Source organism: Cardiocondyla obscurior, linkage group LG18 (assembly GCF_019399895.1).
Source record: "Cardiocondyla obscurior isolate alpha-2009 linkage group LG18, Cobs3.1, whole genome shotgun sequence".
In the NCBI taxonomy this organism is placed as follows: domain Eukaryota; kingdom Metazoa; phylum Arthropoda; class Insecta; order Hymenoptera; family Formicidae; genus Cardiocondyla; species Cardiocondyla obscurior.
Window position 1 is genome coordinate 2006693 of NC_091881.1, and position 16237 is coordinate 2022929.

General features: G+C 38.8%; 3 protein-coding genes and 1 long non-coding RNA gene across 6 annotated transcripts; 2 read left to right on the plus strand and 2 right to left on the minus strand.

The window, feature by feature from the left end:
* Positions 1–1369: 1369 nt before the first annotated feature.
* On the plus strand, positions 1370–9171 carry LOC139109729 (uncharacterized). 2 transcript variants are annotated; one of them, XM_070669024.1, is made up of 5 exons: positions 1370–1997; positions 2081–2124; positions 5876–6133; positions 7542–7887; positions 8557–9171. In XM_070669024.1, the coding sequence occupies exons 3-5, from the start codon at positions 5900–5902 to the stop codon at positions 8922–8924; spliced, it is 948 nt and encodes a 315-aa protein (XP_070525125.1). In that variant the 5' UTR covers positions 1370–1997; positions 2081–2124; positions 5876–5899; the 3' UTR covers positions 8925–9171. The 2 variants fall into 2 exon arrangements, with proteins under 2 accessions (XP_070525125.1, XP_070525123.1); XM_070669022.1 differs by lacking the exons at positions 1370–1997; positions 2081–2124 and adding an exon at positions 4072–4210.
* LOC139109735 (uncharacterized) lies at positions 3259–7533 on the minus strand. Of its 2 annotated transcripts, none has more exons than XR_011546888.1 (6): positions 7292–7533; positions 5988–6514; positions 4891–5432; positions 3948–4466; positions 3482–3710; positions 3259–3382 (listed from the first exon to the last, which is right to left on the minus strand). It is a non-coding gene; the product is annotated as an uncharacterized lncRNA (long non-coding RNA). The 2 variants fall into 2 exon arrangements; XR_011546887.1 differs by lacking the exon at positions 7292–7533 and having other exon boundaries at positions 5988–6143; positions 6325–7122.
* LOC139109720 (squamous cell carcinoma antigen recognized by T-cells 3) lies at positions 9168–13199 on the minus strand. Its single transcript, XM_070669010.1, has 7 exons — positions 13130–13199; positions 12589–13057; positions 12153–12346; positions 11155–12053; positions 10442–11063; positions 10187–10334; positions 9168–10084 (listed from the first exon to the last, which is right to left on the minus strand). The coding sequence occupies exons 2-7, from the start codon at positions 13019–13021 to the stop codon at positions 9648–9650; spliced, it is 2733 nt and encodes a 910-aa protein (XP_070525111.1). The 5' UTR covers positions 13022–13057; positions 13130–13199; the 3' UTR covers positions 9168–9647.
* Positions 13200–13543: 344 nt separating this feature from the next.
* LOC139109721 (coiled-coil and C2 domain-containing protein 2A) lies at positions 13544–16207 on the plus strand. The gene is made up of 3 exons (XM_070669011.1): positions 13544–15208; positions 15408–15559; positions 15637–16207. The coding sequence occupies exons 1-3, from the start codon at positions 13546–13548 to the stop codon at positions 16177–16179; spliced, it is 2358 nt and encodes a 785-aa protein (XP_070525112.1). The 5' UTR covers positions 13544–13545; the 3' UTR covers positions 16180–16207.
* The last annotated feature ends 30 nt before the right edge of the window (positions 16208–16237 follow it).

A 16237-nucleotide genomic window follows, 5' to 3' on the forward strand; every position in this document is an offset into this window, starting at 1 on the left:
CTGTTATGCGCCTCTTTTTGGCGCCGTTTATTCCGCTGACAACAAACTTTTTGAAAAATAGCGGATGCAAAGCGTACACATGGTTTGTTTTAATATTAAAAAAAGAAAATAATTTAACCGGCTATGGACAATTTTTTTCCCGCGAAGCATACTCGTAAAGGCAATTATTTAGACATTTGTCGGTATAAGAAAAAGAGAGTTCGCAGTTTTACAATAAGTTAATCCGTAGAAAGCGAGAGTGATAACGTGCAAAAAAGCCACTCAATTATTTCGACGATTATTGTGAATAAAAATTAGACATGTCGCTTCTCATCCGCGATATCGTAAAGTCAAATAGAGCTTTAGTGGCCAGCACGCGCGAGTGATTTTCAGATACGCGGTGTAAAACGAACCCCGCCAATTAAATTATATGTAGAAATTTAATCCGCTCATTAACAATAAACGATCCGATCGATGGCGTTCGTTTTAATCAAGAAACGTGAGATTGAGTTATCGCATAATAGCTACGCGCATTAAAGCGCGTTTCACCGATGCACATATCGGCAAAAATCTTAAATAAATTTATACTTGTTCGCGATCAAAATCTTTCTCTCTACGCGCCGAAATCTCTAATGGTCAGTTTAGCCGCGGAGCCTCAGCGTGCGGGTGTGTTGTTAATCGCTCCGCAATTACGCGTATTTTCGACCGCTGATTGAAAGTCTCGTATGCGAATAAGTGTCGACGTCGACAACTCGGGAACGAACAATCATTTTAAGCACTCGTGTGCCATTCCACTTGTCGCTCTGTGGTTCTTTCGTGCCTCGAAAAAATGTTTCGGGAAGACAAGGTTATGTCACCGGCAAAGCGCACGGAGCGTCCGACGTGAGTTGCGCCGCGTGATCGGCGTCATCGACTCTCTTTACTCGTCATTTACGTCAAATTCAGAGGATTCTGACAATCACCGTTAACAGAGCGTGAGATCCGCACCTCGCGCGTCTTCTCCGTCGCGGCTCGGATCCTAGACTGTCAAAAAAGTAGGTATTGTAAAAGTTTCTCCACCCCGAAATTGAAGTTTTATTCGATATGATACGTATAAAGTTCAATTATAATAAATCGACGAAACAAATATTGCAAATAATGAAACAAATATTAATTAATAAGCTCTGTGACCTTTATTTGTTTTTGTTAAAACATAGTATTCTACAAGACATAAGAATTTCAAATAGAATCAACTTTTTTATATGTTTAAAATGTTTCGATTTCTAACGTTTGGTAATAACGGGAAAATAATGTAATTATATCTTTATATATGATCTAATATTAATACTAAAAGTAAATAATTACATATGTTTAATTGCCACTAAAAGAAAAGTGTTTTACCGATACACATATCGGCAAAAAATCTAAATAAATTTAAACTCGTTCGCGATCGAAATCTTTCTCTCTACGCGCCGAAATCTCTGACGGTCAGTCTAGTTGCGGAGCCTCGTGGGTGCGGACGCGTCGTTAATCGCTCCGCAATTACGCGTATTTAATTATAAAATCATTACAAAATCTTTTTATTTTACGTATGTTGCCCGTCTAAAATTTGCGACCACTGAATCCACCCATGCAGGAATAAGAGTTTCCTCTAATAAATTGCTATTGTAGTTGAGGGTTTATACTGTGTAGTGTCCTGAAATTACCGGATGTCTTTTTAATTACAGTCTCTGACTAATTTAAAGTCTGCCTTTCCTTGACGGAAATGTTAAGAAAGATTGTCGTTAGTCACTGCTTTCTAACTCTTAACATTAATAACATCTTATCTCTCGCTTGGCTTGCTTCACGCTAAATTATTTTTTTGCGGGAGTGCCGAAAAATAACGCGCGACAGTGTTAATTAATTTTCGCGATAGTTATTAATTCAGGCGCGTTCGCGAGTGACCTGTGCGCGGAAGAATGGCTCGATACGTTCCATCTGATTGTGAGAGGAGGAGCAGGCTCTGGACGGGCATCCTGCATCGATGGAGCAGGTTTTAAGTAAGTATAAATTTGTTGAATAAAATCTTTCTTTCTTTATTAATTAACATGTCTACATTAATATTTTATTTTTTATGTTACAGTCACCGGGAGAATTGTACAACTCCGCTGAAGCTCATGCAGATTGGTAAGTCGCATGATTTTTTTTTCGTAGTTTGTAATTGTGTCTTTTGAACCGATCATATAGAAATTATTATAATTAATTAATGTCCCCAATTATAATGACGCGCACGAATTGAGACCTTTCGTAAATAGCGTACTCGAAACGCATGGTTTGTTCTAGTCTAATAAAATTGAAATTGTCAACGACTTGTTAGGAAAAAAAAATATATTTGTTCTTCAACTCGGAATTGATTGAACATTGAAAGAAAAGTTAATTAAGTCGCTCCGCGTGTCAGATGTGCAGTTGAGAAGCGTATCATTGATAAACCGTGCGAATCCGCTGATCGATTAGAAATTTATAGAAATCACTACGAGCAGATTCCTTGCGTGATTCTCTTCCGTTTCAGGATATTTGCACTTCGACTAGCCGTCACAGCGACGCTTTCCGCTCAATTTCCATCGTTCTCGTGGGAAAGTATTCTTATTCCGGTCGTAATGCAGATGTATCCGGGCGGGACGATACGCTGTGCAGCGAGGGGACAAAATCGTGGATTATAATATTTATTTCATGCCGCTTTACATTTTAATTCTTTTAGTAATATCTTCAAATTTTTCTAAAAGATAAATTATAGGCACAAATATATATAAATTTAAATATTAAATACAGATAAATATTAGACTTATATATTAATGCGTACTATAATTCATAAGATAATTGAAAAAACTGGACATTATTGTTTACAACAGCTTTTTCTTCTCTAATTTAATCAGTTGGATAGGCCGCTACGTAATGATAAATTTCTGTACTGCAACAAAAGCCGGAAGCGGATGTTCGACGAGCGTATCGAGCGAGTTGGTCGGAAATCAGATGCGAGTTTCGCGACACGTTTGCCAATTTGTATCTTTCTCCTAGCGAGGTCTTGCCACTTTGCCAACTTTGTCGCATAGTATAAGCTCCGGAAATATTTTCTGTCCCATTTCGAGTAGTCGTGTCGAGAAAGTACAGTCGTCATCAAGCACAACGGGTATACATGACGAACGCGATGCGTGCACAAACGCTTTCGTTACGGCGATGTGACAGGAAGTCCGTGAAAGGCACCAGTCTTTCATTGAGAAATGGAAAGAGCCTTCTCGTCATTACTCCGATCCTTCTAATGACCTAGACGCGTGAGATGCGTGTCAACTGGATGCTGATTGTAGTCGGTATAGGTGGGAAAAATTTTAATCTTCTAACATCCCAGTCAGATGTGATATACCAATAAAAGTGTCGACTCTTGCTGGCTCTTTAAACATTAAAATTATTCGAAAGTCTATTTTAATAATTCACAAGAATTAATTTTTTCTTCTAAAATATTCTTTTATATTTGTTGGAAAGTACATACCATTGTTAACTCCTTCTTCTTTTTGTCTTATCCTATAATTCCATGGTTCCCTGCAGAGGAAGCAAGTTATCGATCGTCGAACCCGATTTTCACCTGAGCGTTCCATCAAGCATGTCGAGATACACCAGAACAGTTTCCAATTTATGCAGTTAGCGTGCTCTCGAGAATTCAAATTTCGTATGTCGATTTTGGATTGATTCAAAAGTAGCGGTATTAATTATAGGTGTATCTGTTAATTAGTAAGCTGTTGCAGTATTCCATTAATAAAGAATAAAAAAATATAATTTTAAAATATATTTTATACGTAGTAATATAATATTATTTTTGATTAAAATTTCTATATTCAAGAAGTATTCCTAAAATAAATTGGAAAAAGATTAAAAATTTACATATTCCTAGAATTGTGGTAGTAAACAAAGACTTAAATTTGCTGAATAAATTTTAACGGTAATTTTCGGAAAGTTACCTGGGATCATTCGCATCATCCTTGCCCCGTCGGAGCGTGTTGTGAATGTGGACGAACACCTCGTTCTAATAACCTACTCCCACACCACTGAACGGCCGAAGTGTTCGCTCAGTCAGTTCCTCGAGTTGGAGTTAAGTTCAGTCGTCTACCGACCGGTTCCGTGGTCTGAACTCTGTTTGCCACGCAGGTCTGACTCATTGTCGTGACCGATGCGAGAATAGTGCCGCTGGAAAGCAGAGCCTTCGCTTCTTTCTCATGAACAGGTAACTACGAGAATAGTCAGTCTGTTAATCCATTTAAATATAAAATCACGATTAAAGGTTTAACGCGTTTTCTTAATAACGTTCTTTTTTTGCTCGTGTTCAGTTATCCATTCAGTTATTGAACCTCGCGATAAGATCATTCGCTTATCACTGAATCATGAAACAAAAATATGTCTGTCACATCGTAGATTGCACATCGTACAGTTATCTCGTTTTGTAAAGTCCTAGTTTCATTCATCCACTTGACATTTTTATTCTAAAAAAAAAAAATAAAAAATGTATGAGTTCTAAATAATTAAAACTTGATAATAAAGGTTTTGTATTTTTATTTGAATGTAAGAAAAGGAATTTTCTTGAGACAGCAACTATAGTTTCCATTTAAAAATAAATTAAAAATAAAAAAAAAATTAATACCACTTACTTTTATCTCGTAATAAAATATTTTTATTAAAGTTAAAAGTAAGTTCGTTATTTAAATTTGAGAAAAAAATTATTTCATCAAGAATGTCTTGAGAAGGCTGTTTATGCATATATGTATACTGCAACTTTTTAGATCTAAGACGATAACTCTTCCGCATTAGATCTGTTATGCGAGTTTATTAATTTTTTTTTTTAATTCGTTCATAATTATTCATATTGTTTTTATGATTGAATATATCCATATATTTTTAAGTTCTTACCTTGACGAATATTTATCTTACAATATCTGGGATACTATACGCGTGGAGTGTCGGTGTAATAACCGGTTCAGTTGCTCGTTCGTCATTGTGTCCTTTTCTTTCGCGCAGCTTTCGAATGCGGCATTTAAACTCTGACTTTATGCGACTTCGTGACTCCTTCGGGCCTGCATCGAAACCACGATAACGATTAAGTAGACGGAGTTCGCTCATGTCGAGCGTAAAATGTATTCCACAGAGTGCTCTTTAAAGAAACGTGGAGACTCTATTCGACCTTGATTGAGCTCGTTCTTGCGATCTCTAATGTACTGGCTTTCGTGTTGCTAATCGTTGTCGTTGTATGTAACTGGCGTGTGTGTTTTCTCAGTTACTTTACGAACAAAACTTTCAGTAATATCACACAGTGAGAGAGAGGTCATCAAACTTCCGCTCGGTCATCTTCATACGTGGTTCTTCACTCGCGAATACATAGTTGTAATCATAGCTTTTAGATTCGCAACAATATTTGAAAAACAATAATTAACTTTGTGTTCCTACAATAATATCTGAAACAAAAATAGCAAATTAATTTGCATTTACTTAAAATAAAATAACATATTGGCTTAATCGATTATATGCGTACTACAATGTGCATGACGCGAAAAAAAAAATGTGTAGCGATAAAAAGAAGTTTACTAAAAATTATTTTCACCAAGCCGATTCTAAATATGACAACTGTTAAATATAAACGTCAAATAAATTAATGCATTTAATATAATTAAATCAATTATCAAGGAAAACGACGGAGGCATTCTCTCTCCTTCGGATGAAACGATTAGCATAGCCTCGAACAACGTTAACGTAGCGTGAATCATGGTGCGGATACACGTAACGATCCATAGCACGAGAAGAAAAATTTCGAATTAAAATGCGCGTTCGAGTACAAATACAAATCGCGTTATATTAATTCGCGATCAGCGCTTATCTGACGACTCGCAATCTTTTACAGAGGCCGGCTCGTTTCCCGACCGACATGCGTTCCCTCGTGCTTGGTCTGATATTAATCGCAAGCCTGCTAGTCGTTAAAAGGGTTTCTGCCCATGGAAGACTGATAGAGCCACCTTCGAGGGCCTCCATGTGGAGATACGGCTTCGACACACCTCACGATTATAACGATCACGAATGTTATTGCGGCGGGTTCACCAGGCAATGGCAACGAAACAAAGGGAATTGCGGCATCTGCGGCGATCCCTGGGATTCTCCAACGGTGAGTCTTTCTAAAAATAAAAGAATAAAAAATTATATATAGTTTATATGAATCTGACTCTTAAGCGATCTCTCCAAACCGCTATGTACATGTATATACGTATAATTTGATCACTTTGTTTTAAAATAAGTCATATGTCACAAGACGATATACATTGCCTTGCCAAAAAAGATACGAATTTAGAAACTTACCTAATTGTAATGACAATGGAAAGTCTGCAAAGATAGTTCGCGAGTTAAAGATGATAATCCAACGGCGCTAAAGCATAATTATTTCCCGACGTCCCTTTTGCAACACTGACCACACACCATTACACGCGATTCTTCGCTCCGTTGACCGTGGAATACCGCACAATACCATCGTAGTAATGTCGACACATTTCTAAAATAATACAGTGCAAGTATAGGAGGTCTGCCTGTTGGGCTGATTTAAAATATTATATACATATAATATACTAAGGTAAAAAGAGTCTGTTCAAATGAGAAAGTAATTAGAGTTTAAAACAAGCGTCAAGTTGACGGTAATATTTTCGACACTATTGTTAAATATTTGTTCGTTTCTCCCTTTCTATCCCTAATGAAAGCGAGTGAAATGCACCACGCTGCTAAGCACGTTTTATTATTCTGAATTAAGCGGCGTGCAATGACTCGTGACACAAGAGAAAGATGTAATTACTTTCTTTACCACCTAATCATAATACAGACGTTGCAACCATAAATCGATTCGTTGTTTGTTCAATTATGTGCTCGAGCATACAATAAAATCGCGCTTCTTTTTTGGAGGAGAAATACAAATGTACAAGTTTTAATTCTGCAATTTTTCGTATCGTATAAATTAAAATTTTACGTAGAATTTTGTCGCGAATTCTATCGCGTATCGTAATCCAGTCAGAATAACAGACGAAATTCTATTCTAGATTTAATTACAAGTTGAGTCATCGGATTACAACATCAAAGATTATAAGTCTAGAGTTGCTTTCACCTTGTGCACGGCGCAGATTGTAGAATGTACGATTTTTAAGAAATGAGAAAAAACGGCGAGTACTAATCGCACCTTTCATAAATTTCGTGATCCGGTCTCGTGTTTCTATCAGTCGATCAGCCGATCGCGTTTTCATAGCGGGGCTTTTTATGCGGGATGCTTGACCTTGATACGTACGTCTGATAGTACTATACGAAAGTAGCCCGAAACAGAAGTGAAATCCGTTTTCCTCTTTTTCTCTTTTCTGTCGCATTCGCGTTGTCCTCTTTCTTGTCACGCATATAAGTACGCTGGTAATATTCTAAAAATAAAATATTATAATGTGATTAATATTAGAATATTGTAAAAAAAGAGGTACATCATGTAATATTACGATATCGAAAAGGAAATATAACGCGCAGGAAACATTCTTTACTTTATGTTTTAGCCACGTACCCACGAGACGGGTGGCAAATATGGGAAAGGAGTCATTGCTCGGCGTTATCGAACCGGATCGCTCATACCGGTCCGCGTAGAATTGACGGCGAACCATCACGGCTATTTCGAATTCCGTACCTGCGCCATGACCTACCGAGATCGAGAAGTCACCCAGGAGTGCCTGGATCAGCACCTACTGCAGGCTGAGAATGGATCCACCCGCTATTATCCTGGTCCCGGCAACCGGGTCTTCGAGGGCTATTATAAATTACCAGGGGGTCTGACTTGCGCTCAATGCGTCTTCCAGTGGCGATATATCGCTGGAAATAACTGGGGCGATTGCGGTAACGGCACAGGTATGTCCGTTGTCTAAAATTAATCACGGAATGTATTATGCGCCATGTAAAATGTGAAAGTAGATTATACTTTAATTGATCAAAGCATCAAAAATCATTGTCTGTTACAAGCTCGTGGATTCTGAAAAGAAGCAATTTTATTAAATTTATGAATATTAACAAAAAGTTAATTTAAAATATATGTATGTGAAAATATTCATATATGAAAGATAATCTGGATCTTCTTACCGTAATAACATTATGATTACTTTGCCATTATTTTTACAAATAACTTAAAAATACTTTTGAGACTTCTATTTAATATTCTTAATTCATACGTTAAAAGTTATGACGTGTGCTGACAATCGGTAATTCTGTCACTCGTCATTAAGATTCTATCAAAGCAATAGAAAGTGCTATTACTTTATCCTACATAATAAGAATGACTCAGAAACTTGCAATTCTTTTTATTGCACAACGTTGATATCGTAACGGCTTCATTTAACAAAGCGTAGTGCACAGTTTATTCTAGTCTAGGTAAATAGTTTATTAACTATTACTAATTCGTGATCTGAAAACAACGTGCACGTTATACAATAATTATAAATTCATTAAAATATATGCGTAAAAAGTAGACAGACGTTCCGTAAAACGTGAAATAAATACTTACAAAATAATAAATTTATTTAGGAGCGGTGGGATGTGGACCTCAGGAAGAATTTCGTGCATGTGCCGATATTGTCATAGGAGACAACGAAACAGAATTACCGCCGAGGCTACCGAAGCAACCTACTACCAGCCCTACGGACACATTGCCGACGGATACGAGTCCGTTGCCAAAATCTGGGCCGTATTGGCTGTTCAGCGTTGTTATTGCTGGTACATGTCTGTTGGTGGTGCTGGCCGCTATGGCATTGCTTTACACGTACTACTATCACGCCGGTAGAGCTAAAAAGTGGCTCATGGCAAGAAGGCTCTTGGCACAGGAGAGTCCGCCAGTTGCTCCACCGAGGCACAAAAGACATCATCACGTATCAAACACACAGCTTCAGCTGTAAAACTATGTACTCGATTGCCAATATTGCATCTTGAAGGAAACAGCTCGGAAAAATCTTTCCATCAATATGTGATATCGTCATGTAAAGTACATTTTGTCCTAATCCTAAAGTCTGATATCCAAACATGACAAACGCATAAACGGCGTTTAATCATGAACATATAGCATTTCAAGCAATATATAAAAATATCTTTATACTCGGCACTCTCTTGTATATATATACATATTAATAATTTTATACGTATGTATTTAAAGGTATTTATTTTATATAATCGTTTATCTTGTGATATATTTTTTCCTTTGTATATCTTAACATGGAAAAATTTATTTGTACCATTTTACATTAGACTAATACTGAGTTAGTAATCGTCTACTTTTATAGATTGTGAATTTGGTTATGGATCTAGAAAATAAGATCTTTTAAGAAAAAATATACATTTACACACGTGTAGAAAAAATCTGAAAAAAAAAGCACAGAAATATATACACATGTATAATTAAATGTATATGAAAACGTAGAATTCTGTTACTGCATATTTGATTTTTTTTAACTGCACATATATATCGTAATATATAACGCACTTTTGCAAAAATAAATTTGAACGACAAATCTACTCACCGTAACAGTATTACTAACATATAAGTTTTGCTTAGCCGATATAAAATTTTTTAAATCAATATCGATAGATTACACCAAGAAAATATGACTGTATTATAAAGCAAGTTATTTTTTACTGATAAACATATTCCTAAAGTCCTTATTACTCATCAATTGTGCACTTTTATCTGAAGCTGCACTGCCATTACTGCTACTTGTTTTAACGTTACGGGGAACCATAGATAGCAACGTTTTAGGCACACCAAATGCTGTACGGCTCGTCGATGTTCCACCCAATGATTTCACTTGTCCCCCACTTTCTTCCGTTTGAGGTTTCTTGCGATCGGGTGGTTGACTTATCGCAACATTGATTACTTTATCCTGAATCTTCATACCATCCGTGCTCACAAGAGCTTTTGCAGCTGTTGCTTCGTTGTGATATTCAACGTAAGCCAAGCCCTTCGAGTGCCCATTTCGATAAGTAACTATACGAACTTCTTTTAAATCTCCATGAACTTTAAATATCTCCTCTAATTCTTCTTTGGTTGTCGTAAGTGGAAGTCCTTAAACATAATATTGAATATGTAGAAATAATATCTCAAGAAAATATTATTTAGAAAAATTGAAAATATAATAAAAAAAGTTTTACTGTTTGGATTTTATACCTTTAATAAAGAGTTTATTCTTTTCAAGTGTAGAATTGTATTTAAATGTTGAACTTCGCGTTCTTTTATTAGGGTCACATTTTGAAATAAACATTGGACGTCCTTTTATTGGCGTTCTGTCCAATTCCAAAGCTACTTTCACAGCCTCCTGTAAGGTAAAAAGTAAAATCTTATTATCTTTACTTAAACATTTTTTAATTTTATGAGAAAACAGTAAATTTTATTAAAATTTATTAGGCAATGAAATATACGCACTATGCTACTTAATTGTACGTAAGCAAATCCTTTACTGCGTCCCTTATAATCTTTAACCATTCTGATCGACGTTACTGGTCCAGCAGGTTTTAAAGCGTCTCTTATTTCGTCTTCAGTTGTTATGTAATCTAAATTACTGACAAAAACTGCAATCATATCATCTACTTCATACTGACTATTTTTATCATCCACATCTTTATCTTCTGTTGTTTTATAACCAGGTGGTGGTGCAATTTCTGGTTTCTCCGGATTTGTTGTTTTGCTATTAATATTTAAAACACTTTCTCGTAATTTTGGTTTTATTCCTACGTCAGATTTTACGATTTTCGATGGAGAACTTCCTAAATTTTTCCATCTACCGTCATCTGCCTTTCTCTTATTCGCTTTCTTACTTAGAATAGATGATTCATCCTGAGAAGAAAGTTCCTGCGCTTTTTGTCTTTCTTCCATAGTTTTATCAAGCTTTTCTTTTGTTTTTATTTCACAGAATTCCATTTGTTCCAAAGTTCCTTTATCACGCTCAAAATCTAACCACGAGTTTGCTATAGTTTCAGGCCAATCTTGTGTAGAACTCAAGGCTTTTTGATACAGTTTCCTTAGATGTTTCGAATCTCCATAACATCTATAAATTAAAAAATGTTTTAAAAAATAAGACAGAATTACTAGTATAAGTTATTTAAAAAAAACTCATTTTTTTTAACATATGTAATTACTTTTCTAGTACTATATATTCCAACCAGTAAGAAGCTGTTGCAGAATGCTCTTGTGAGAGAATATCAGCCCATAATCTTCTAGTTTGTTCCATGTCATCTGCATGTACCGCTTCAAATCTCGCCCAATATTGCAAGATAACGCAATTAGGGTCGCCATCCAAACCGAAGTATTTCGCTAAATATTCACACGCTCTGTTAAACGTTTTACGAATAACATTTAAGTGTTTATCTCTTTCTTCGTCAGGATATTGGTCAAGTTTGCGCCTCAAACATTCGAGATATGCAATCCACAGATTACGATAATCTTCCGCTGTTGAAAAACCAGCGGACAATGCATTCTCCAATATGGCTTGTATTTCTGATATAGGTTTGTTCCATGCCTCATATGATCTCATCCACTTTCGCCAAATAGTAGGGCACCACGGAATATTTCTCGATGCTCTATGATAAATTGGATCCAATACATGAACCATTCGTGATTTATTTTCTAAATAAGTTATATAATCCAACCAAATCGATGTTTCTAAACTTAAATCAGTTATTGCTCTTTCGTACAAGATTGTAATAAGATCAGAGTTGTTTTGTTTTATATACAGTAAATAACCTTTATAAGCATCAAGTAGTTCACTTTGGCCTTGTGCAGAAACCAATTTTTCTTCGAAAGGAAGGTACGACGTCAATTTTGTAGAACTCTGTTTATAGTATTTTAAAATAGATTTCTCATCAGAAGTCCATTTTAAAATAGATTTCTCTATTTCCGCGCTATACTTAGCGCACCATGATTTGAATTCTTCATAAGTTTTATCCATGTCTAAGAGAGGGCTAGATAATTGGCGTTTAAACAAACTAATAATGCGTTCTAATTGAGCTTTTTTTCTTCCATTTTCATTCTCACCATCCTAAAAATTCGAAGTTTTTAATTATATAGAAGAAAGGGCAAAAATAAGTGCACTACAAATCTTATTTTTATGTACAATTACTTTTGCATAAATCCTTACCAAAGACAACATAGAAATAAGTATCATATTTTCATATTCGCGATATGCTTCCCATATTATAGCTCCTTTTGTCACATGCATTCCAACAGTAGTCAGTGCACGTTCAAAAAGCTGACGAATTTTATCAATCTTCTCTTCATCCTTGCCCATATGCTCGATGATAAATTGTAGATATACCAGCCACAGTTCTACAGCTAAAAGCAATATATCCCAGTGTAATCTCTTAGTCCATATAAATCACAGTTTTGAATCTATTTTTTAATTAATTATTTATTTATAATAAACAAATTTTTTTTATTATTAATTTTTATAAATTATTAATATGAGAGAGGGTTGATGCACAATCCCAGTCACAATAAACGCTATAGTGGTATAAATAAATAATAATTATCGTAATAATAACAGTGATATGTGACAAATTAATTGTAAAACTTACACATGTAATCCTTGACTGCTCGCTCGCATAATTCGATCACTTCAGCCTTTTGCTCGTTAGTGGTAGCCAATTTTATCTCGTCATTTAACCAAACGAGCCAGAGCTCAGGACTTAATGGAAATATGTTGCTCATGTTGTTCCTGGCAGCTCGTAAGCGGTCAAGTTCGCCCATCGCGTGCAATTTGTTAATCAGGGCCTTGTGAGTGGAATAATCGTATGAGTTTGCCGACAAGGAGGCCTCCAGGAATTTCACCTCCGCCTCGTTGACGTCGTCTTCGTCCTCCTCTTCGTCATCGTCTTCGCTTATCAGAGATTTGGCCTCTGCCGCTTCCTGGTCAGCTCTTCCCTCCGTTTCGCTCGTCACCATCTCTTCCTCATTCGAAACTCCTTCCGGAAAAAGCTCTTCGTTCACAGCATCCATCTCCTCGTCCATTTTCTCGATCAATTTCGCGATCAAGCTCGCTGATACCTGTACAGACACCCAAACGCGATCAAATAAGTTGAAATAAGTTTGCCTCAGCTAAAATATAACCGATCTTACCAGAATCTCACTGATGTACTAAACAAGGCTATAGTTTGTGTATCGTTTCGTACAGTGTGAAATCTCTTTTACCCGAGTGACCATTTTCTCAAATTAGTTGAACGAAACATCAAAAGATGTCGACAACTGTACGATTCCACCATATGGCGGTGGCGGTGCTCGTCGCCATGGTAACTACGAACGCGAAAACAAACTTGACGTGATTCTTGACAGTTACGAGGTGGTACGAATGCAATTTATTACGAATTGTGCCACATCAGATACTGATAGATGCACATCAAATTGGAAAAAAAAAAAAATTATTACGAAATAATTCAGAAGTGTAATTGTGACATTTTCCCAATTATTCGCAGGTAACTACAAAATAAACGACAGCCGCAAACGATCCTTTCCTTACTTTCTTCTGCGATCGCGTCATGTTTTCTCCCGGCATCGACTTCGTGACCGGGTTCGCGCGGGATTCTCGGGAAAAGACCGAGGAAGATTTCGGTCTCTGCTACGCGTATCCGGTGATCGATGACGAGCGGGAAACGAGCGCAGTGCTTACGAGGCGCAAGAGCGACGTGCGAAGATCGCGCGACGAAGACTCCCCGGCCGAGGACGGACTCTACGTTTCTGCGAGCCCGTTCACCAGCAGATTAATCAAGCCTTATCGGCTCGACGACATCAGGCCACTAAATTACGAGTCGCGGCCGCGGTTCCGCGGGAAATTGGTCGAGCTCGCGGTGCGACACGTTCGCGTTCACTCGCCGGAATGCGGCCAGACCAGCGCAACGCCCGAGATGACGTCTGTCTCCGTGCTGTTCAAGGGAAAGCCGATATGCCGGGTCAACAGCCCGTTCAATCGGAAGCTGTGCAAGCTGCTGATAAGAAACCCGGAGTGCCACAGTCTTTCGATACAGGTGCACGCGCGACATGGCGCGTCTAGGGTGCTGCCGTTGCCGCTGCCGCTGTCGCGGCGTAACGTCAAGGACCACAGGGTGGACGTGGATTTCGCGATCGACGGCAACTCGGGCGACATGCACGCTGGGACCGTTGTTTGCACGATCTCCCTGTCGTCATACGGCAGCAGCGAACCGGAGGAAGAGACCAGCGCGAACCTTTACAGGCCGAGCAACGACCCGAACGATCCGCAGAACAGCATCTCTCTGTCGCGACTTCCTCGCAAACGTTTCACCGCCAGTAGAGACGTCAAGTACTTCCTGCTGACGGACCCGGTTCTGACCTTCGACGCGAATGTTAGCGCAATTCGCAAAGCGACGCTGCGCGAAACAAACCCGCCGGACATCGTCGTGGCCGAACAGTCGGCGTTCTCCCTGCTGGACGTCTCCCTGAAAAACATATTCCAAGCTAACCGGCCACTCAGGCCGTCGTCCAGCGCTCGCAGGCGTCACACCGTGGGAAGAACGATCCTCGCCATCACCGTGCTGCGAGGGGTAGAGGTACCGGTGAGAGAGGAATCCGCGCTGGTCAACCCATTGCTGGAGGTTGAATGGGGCAACGTGGTTCACGCGACCGCGACGGCGGAGGGGCCCGCGCCCGTCTGGCAGCAAACCATGCACTTCGAACTACCCAGGCAGAACGGCGAGCACTGCGTCAAATTTCGACTATACGACCAGCATCCAGTTTGGGGTCAGCAGTGGCTCGGCGAGGCGAGGATACCCCTGGAGAGTCACAGAAATTATCAGGAGCTCGAGCGATGGATCGCCCTTTCCCCTCTGTTCAGCCCTGTATTGTCGTTCGGCTACGTGCAAGCCAGCCCGGGTCGCTCGCACACCCGGATCTACGTGCTGATGAGACTGGAGCAGCCCGGAAATTCCAAGTCCTTGGAAGCTAACGCCCTTGATACTTTGTTAAAGGGAATTCAACGCTGTCTGGCGACGCCATACAAGGTGGCCGGTGTCGAAACCCCCGACGACGCTGCGCGGCTCGTCATGCTTTTACCGTCCTTGCCGATGCACTATGGTCCTGTACCACCGCGCCAGGCTTTAAACGTGAACAAGGTGGACCATTACGGCAGAGCAGCCTTGCTGGCGACGCTGCTGCAAGGACTCGGCTTGCAATCGTATGTATTATTAGGTAGGTACGCAATAATGTATCGTACGAGTGTCCTGCAAACTCTCGAGAATTTTTTTTTTTAAGATTGAAGAAAATTTGAGAAAAAATGTCTTGAAAAGTATTTCGTCAAGTTTAATTAATTGTGAATTAGCATGTGTAAAAAAAATTATTAGCTCGCAACATCATTTTTGTTTTATTTGAAATATATTTTTGCGCGCAGGTTCCTCGCAGATAAGCCGATGGACCGCGTTTGTCTTGAGCGTCGAGGAAAACGACGTCGTCCTGTGGGATCCTGAAATCGGGGATCATTATAAATTGACCGATAGCCGCTGCTCATTGATGAAAGTGTCCCGCATGATTAGTCATTCTGACGTTAGTTAAAAACAAGTTCTTTGTGATTTCTCTGTTTTCTGTTACATAATTTTTTTCTAACGATAACGTTATTGCAGATATGGGAAAATATGCAAAAGTCAGTTCTGCCGCACAACTTAAAATACAATATGACGAATAGTAAAGATTGGCGGCCACTCACGTCTGTCGTCGCATCAGCCAGCCGATCTGCTCAGACGTTAGAATCAGCGGTAATACCGATGCCCGAGAAGGATGCACAGGACAGAGAAGCAGAGACAGAAATGGAGCAAGGTCTACGAGACAAATTGTCCAGCTGGCGCAGCGCTCTCGGTTTAACGACGATATTTAATCGCCATGCAGTAAGCGTTTTGCGAAGCTTTATTTCCGACATTCCGAGTGACATGGCATATCAGTTGGACAAGAGAAACTTGAAACAATTGTACAGAGCTTATCATACGCACGGTTTTGTCCTGAATTTGCGTCAAGCCACTCTTGACGAACTAACGGATCAAATAGCCGCAACAAAAATTCAAAATATCACGGGCCCCGTCGAATTTGCCCTCGTTTGTCACGTGCAAAGGTTTGTTGGCAAGACATGTTCTATATGGTTGGCTTTAGCAGTTTTACGAAGTCGTGGTTAACTAATGCAATAACTAATGCAAATGAGAAGAATAATTGTAGCTTCAAGAACAATGGGAT

What these genes read in the sequence shown, in the direction of transcription:
- LOC139109729 (XM_070669024.1), top strand. Translation starts at nt 5,900, where the DNA reads ATGCGTTCCCTCGTGCTTGGTCTGATATTAATCGCAAGCCTGCTAGTC. An exon ending in ATCCCTGGGATTCTCCAACG is followed by an intron (nt 6,134 to 7,541) that starts GTGAGTCTTTCT and finishes TTTATGTTTTAG; the next exon opens with CCACGTACCCACGAGACGGG. An exon ending in CGATTGCGGTAACGGCACAG is followed by an intron (nt 7,888 to 8,556) that starts GTATGTCCGTTG and finishes AAATTTATTTAG; the next exon opens with GAGCGGTGGGATGTGGACCT.
- LOC139109720 (XM_070669010.1), bottom strand. Translation starts at nt 13,021, where the DNA reads ATGGACGAGGAGATGGATGCTGTGAACGAAGAGCTTTTTCCGGAAGGA. An exon ending in TTATTTCTATGTTGTCTTTG is followed by an intron (nt 12,054 to 12,152) that starts GTAAGGATTTAT and finishes TCGAATTTTTAG; the next exon opens with GATGGTGAGAATGAAAATGG. An exon ending in GAATAAACTCTTTATTAAAG is followed by an intron (nt 10,085 to 10,186) that starts GTATAAAATCCA and finishes ATTATGTTTAAG; the next exon opens with GACTTCCACTTACGACAACC.
- LOC139109721 (XM_070669011.1), top strand. Translation starts at nt 13,546, where the DNA reads ATGTTTTCTCCCGGCATCGACTTCGTGACCGGGTTCGCGCGGGATTCT. An exon ending in GCAATCGTATGTATTATTAG is followed by an intron (nt 15,209 to 15,407) that starts GTAGGTACGCAA and finishes TTTTGCGCGCAG; the next exon opens with GTTCCTCGCAGATAAGCCGA. An exon ending in GCATGATTAGTCATTCTGAC is followed by an intron (nt 15,560 to 15,636) that starts GTTAGTTAAAAA and finishes ACGTTATTGCAG; the next exon opens with ATATGGGAAAATATGCAAAA.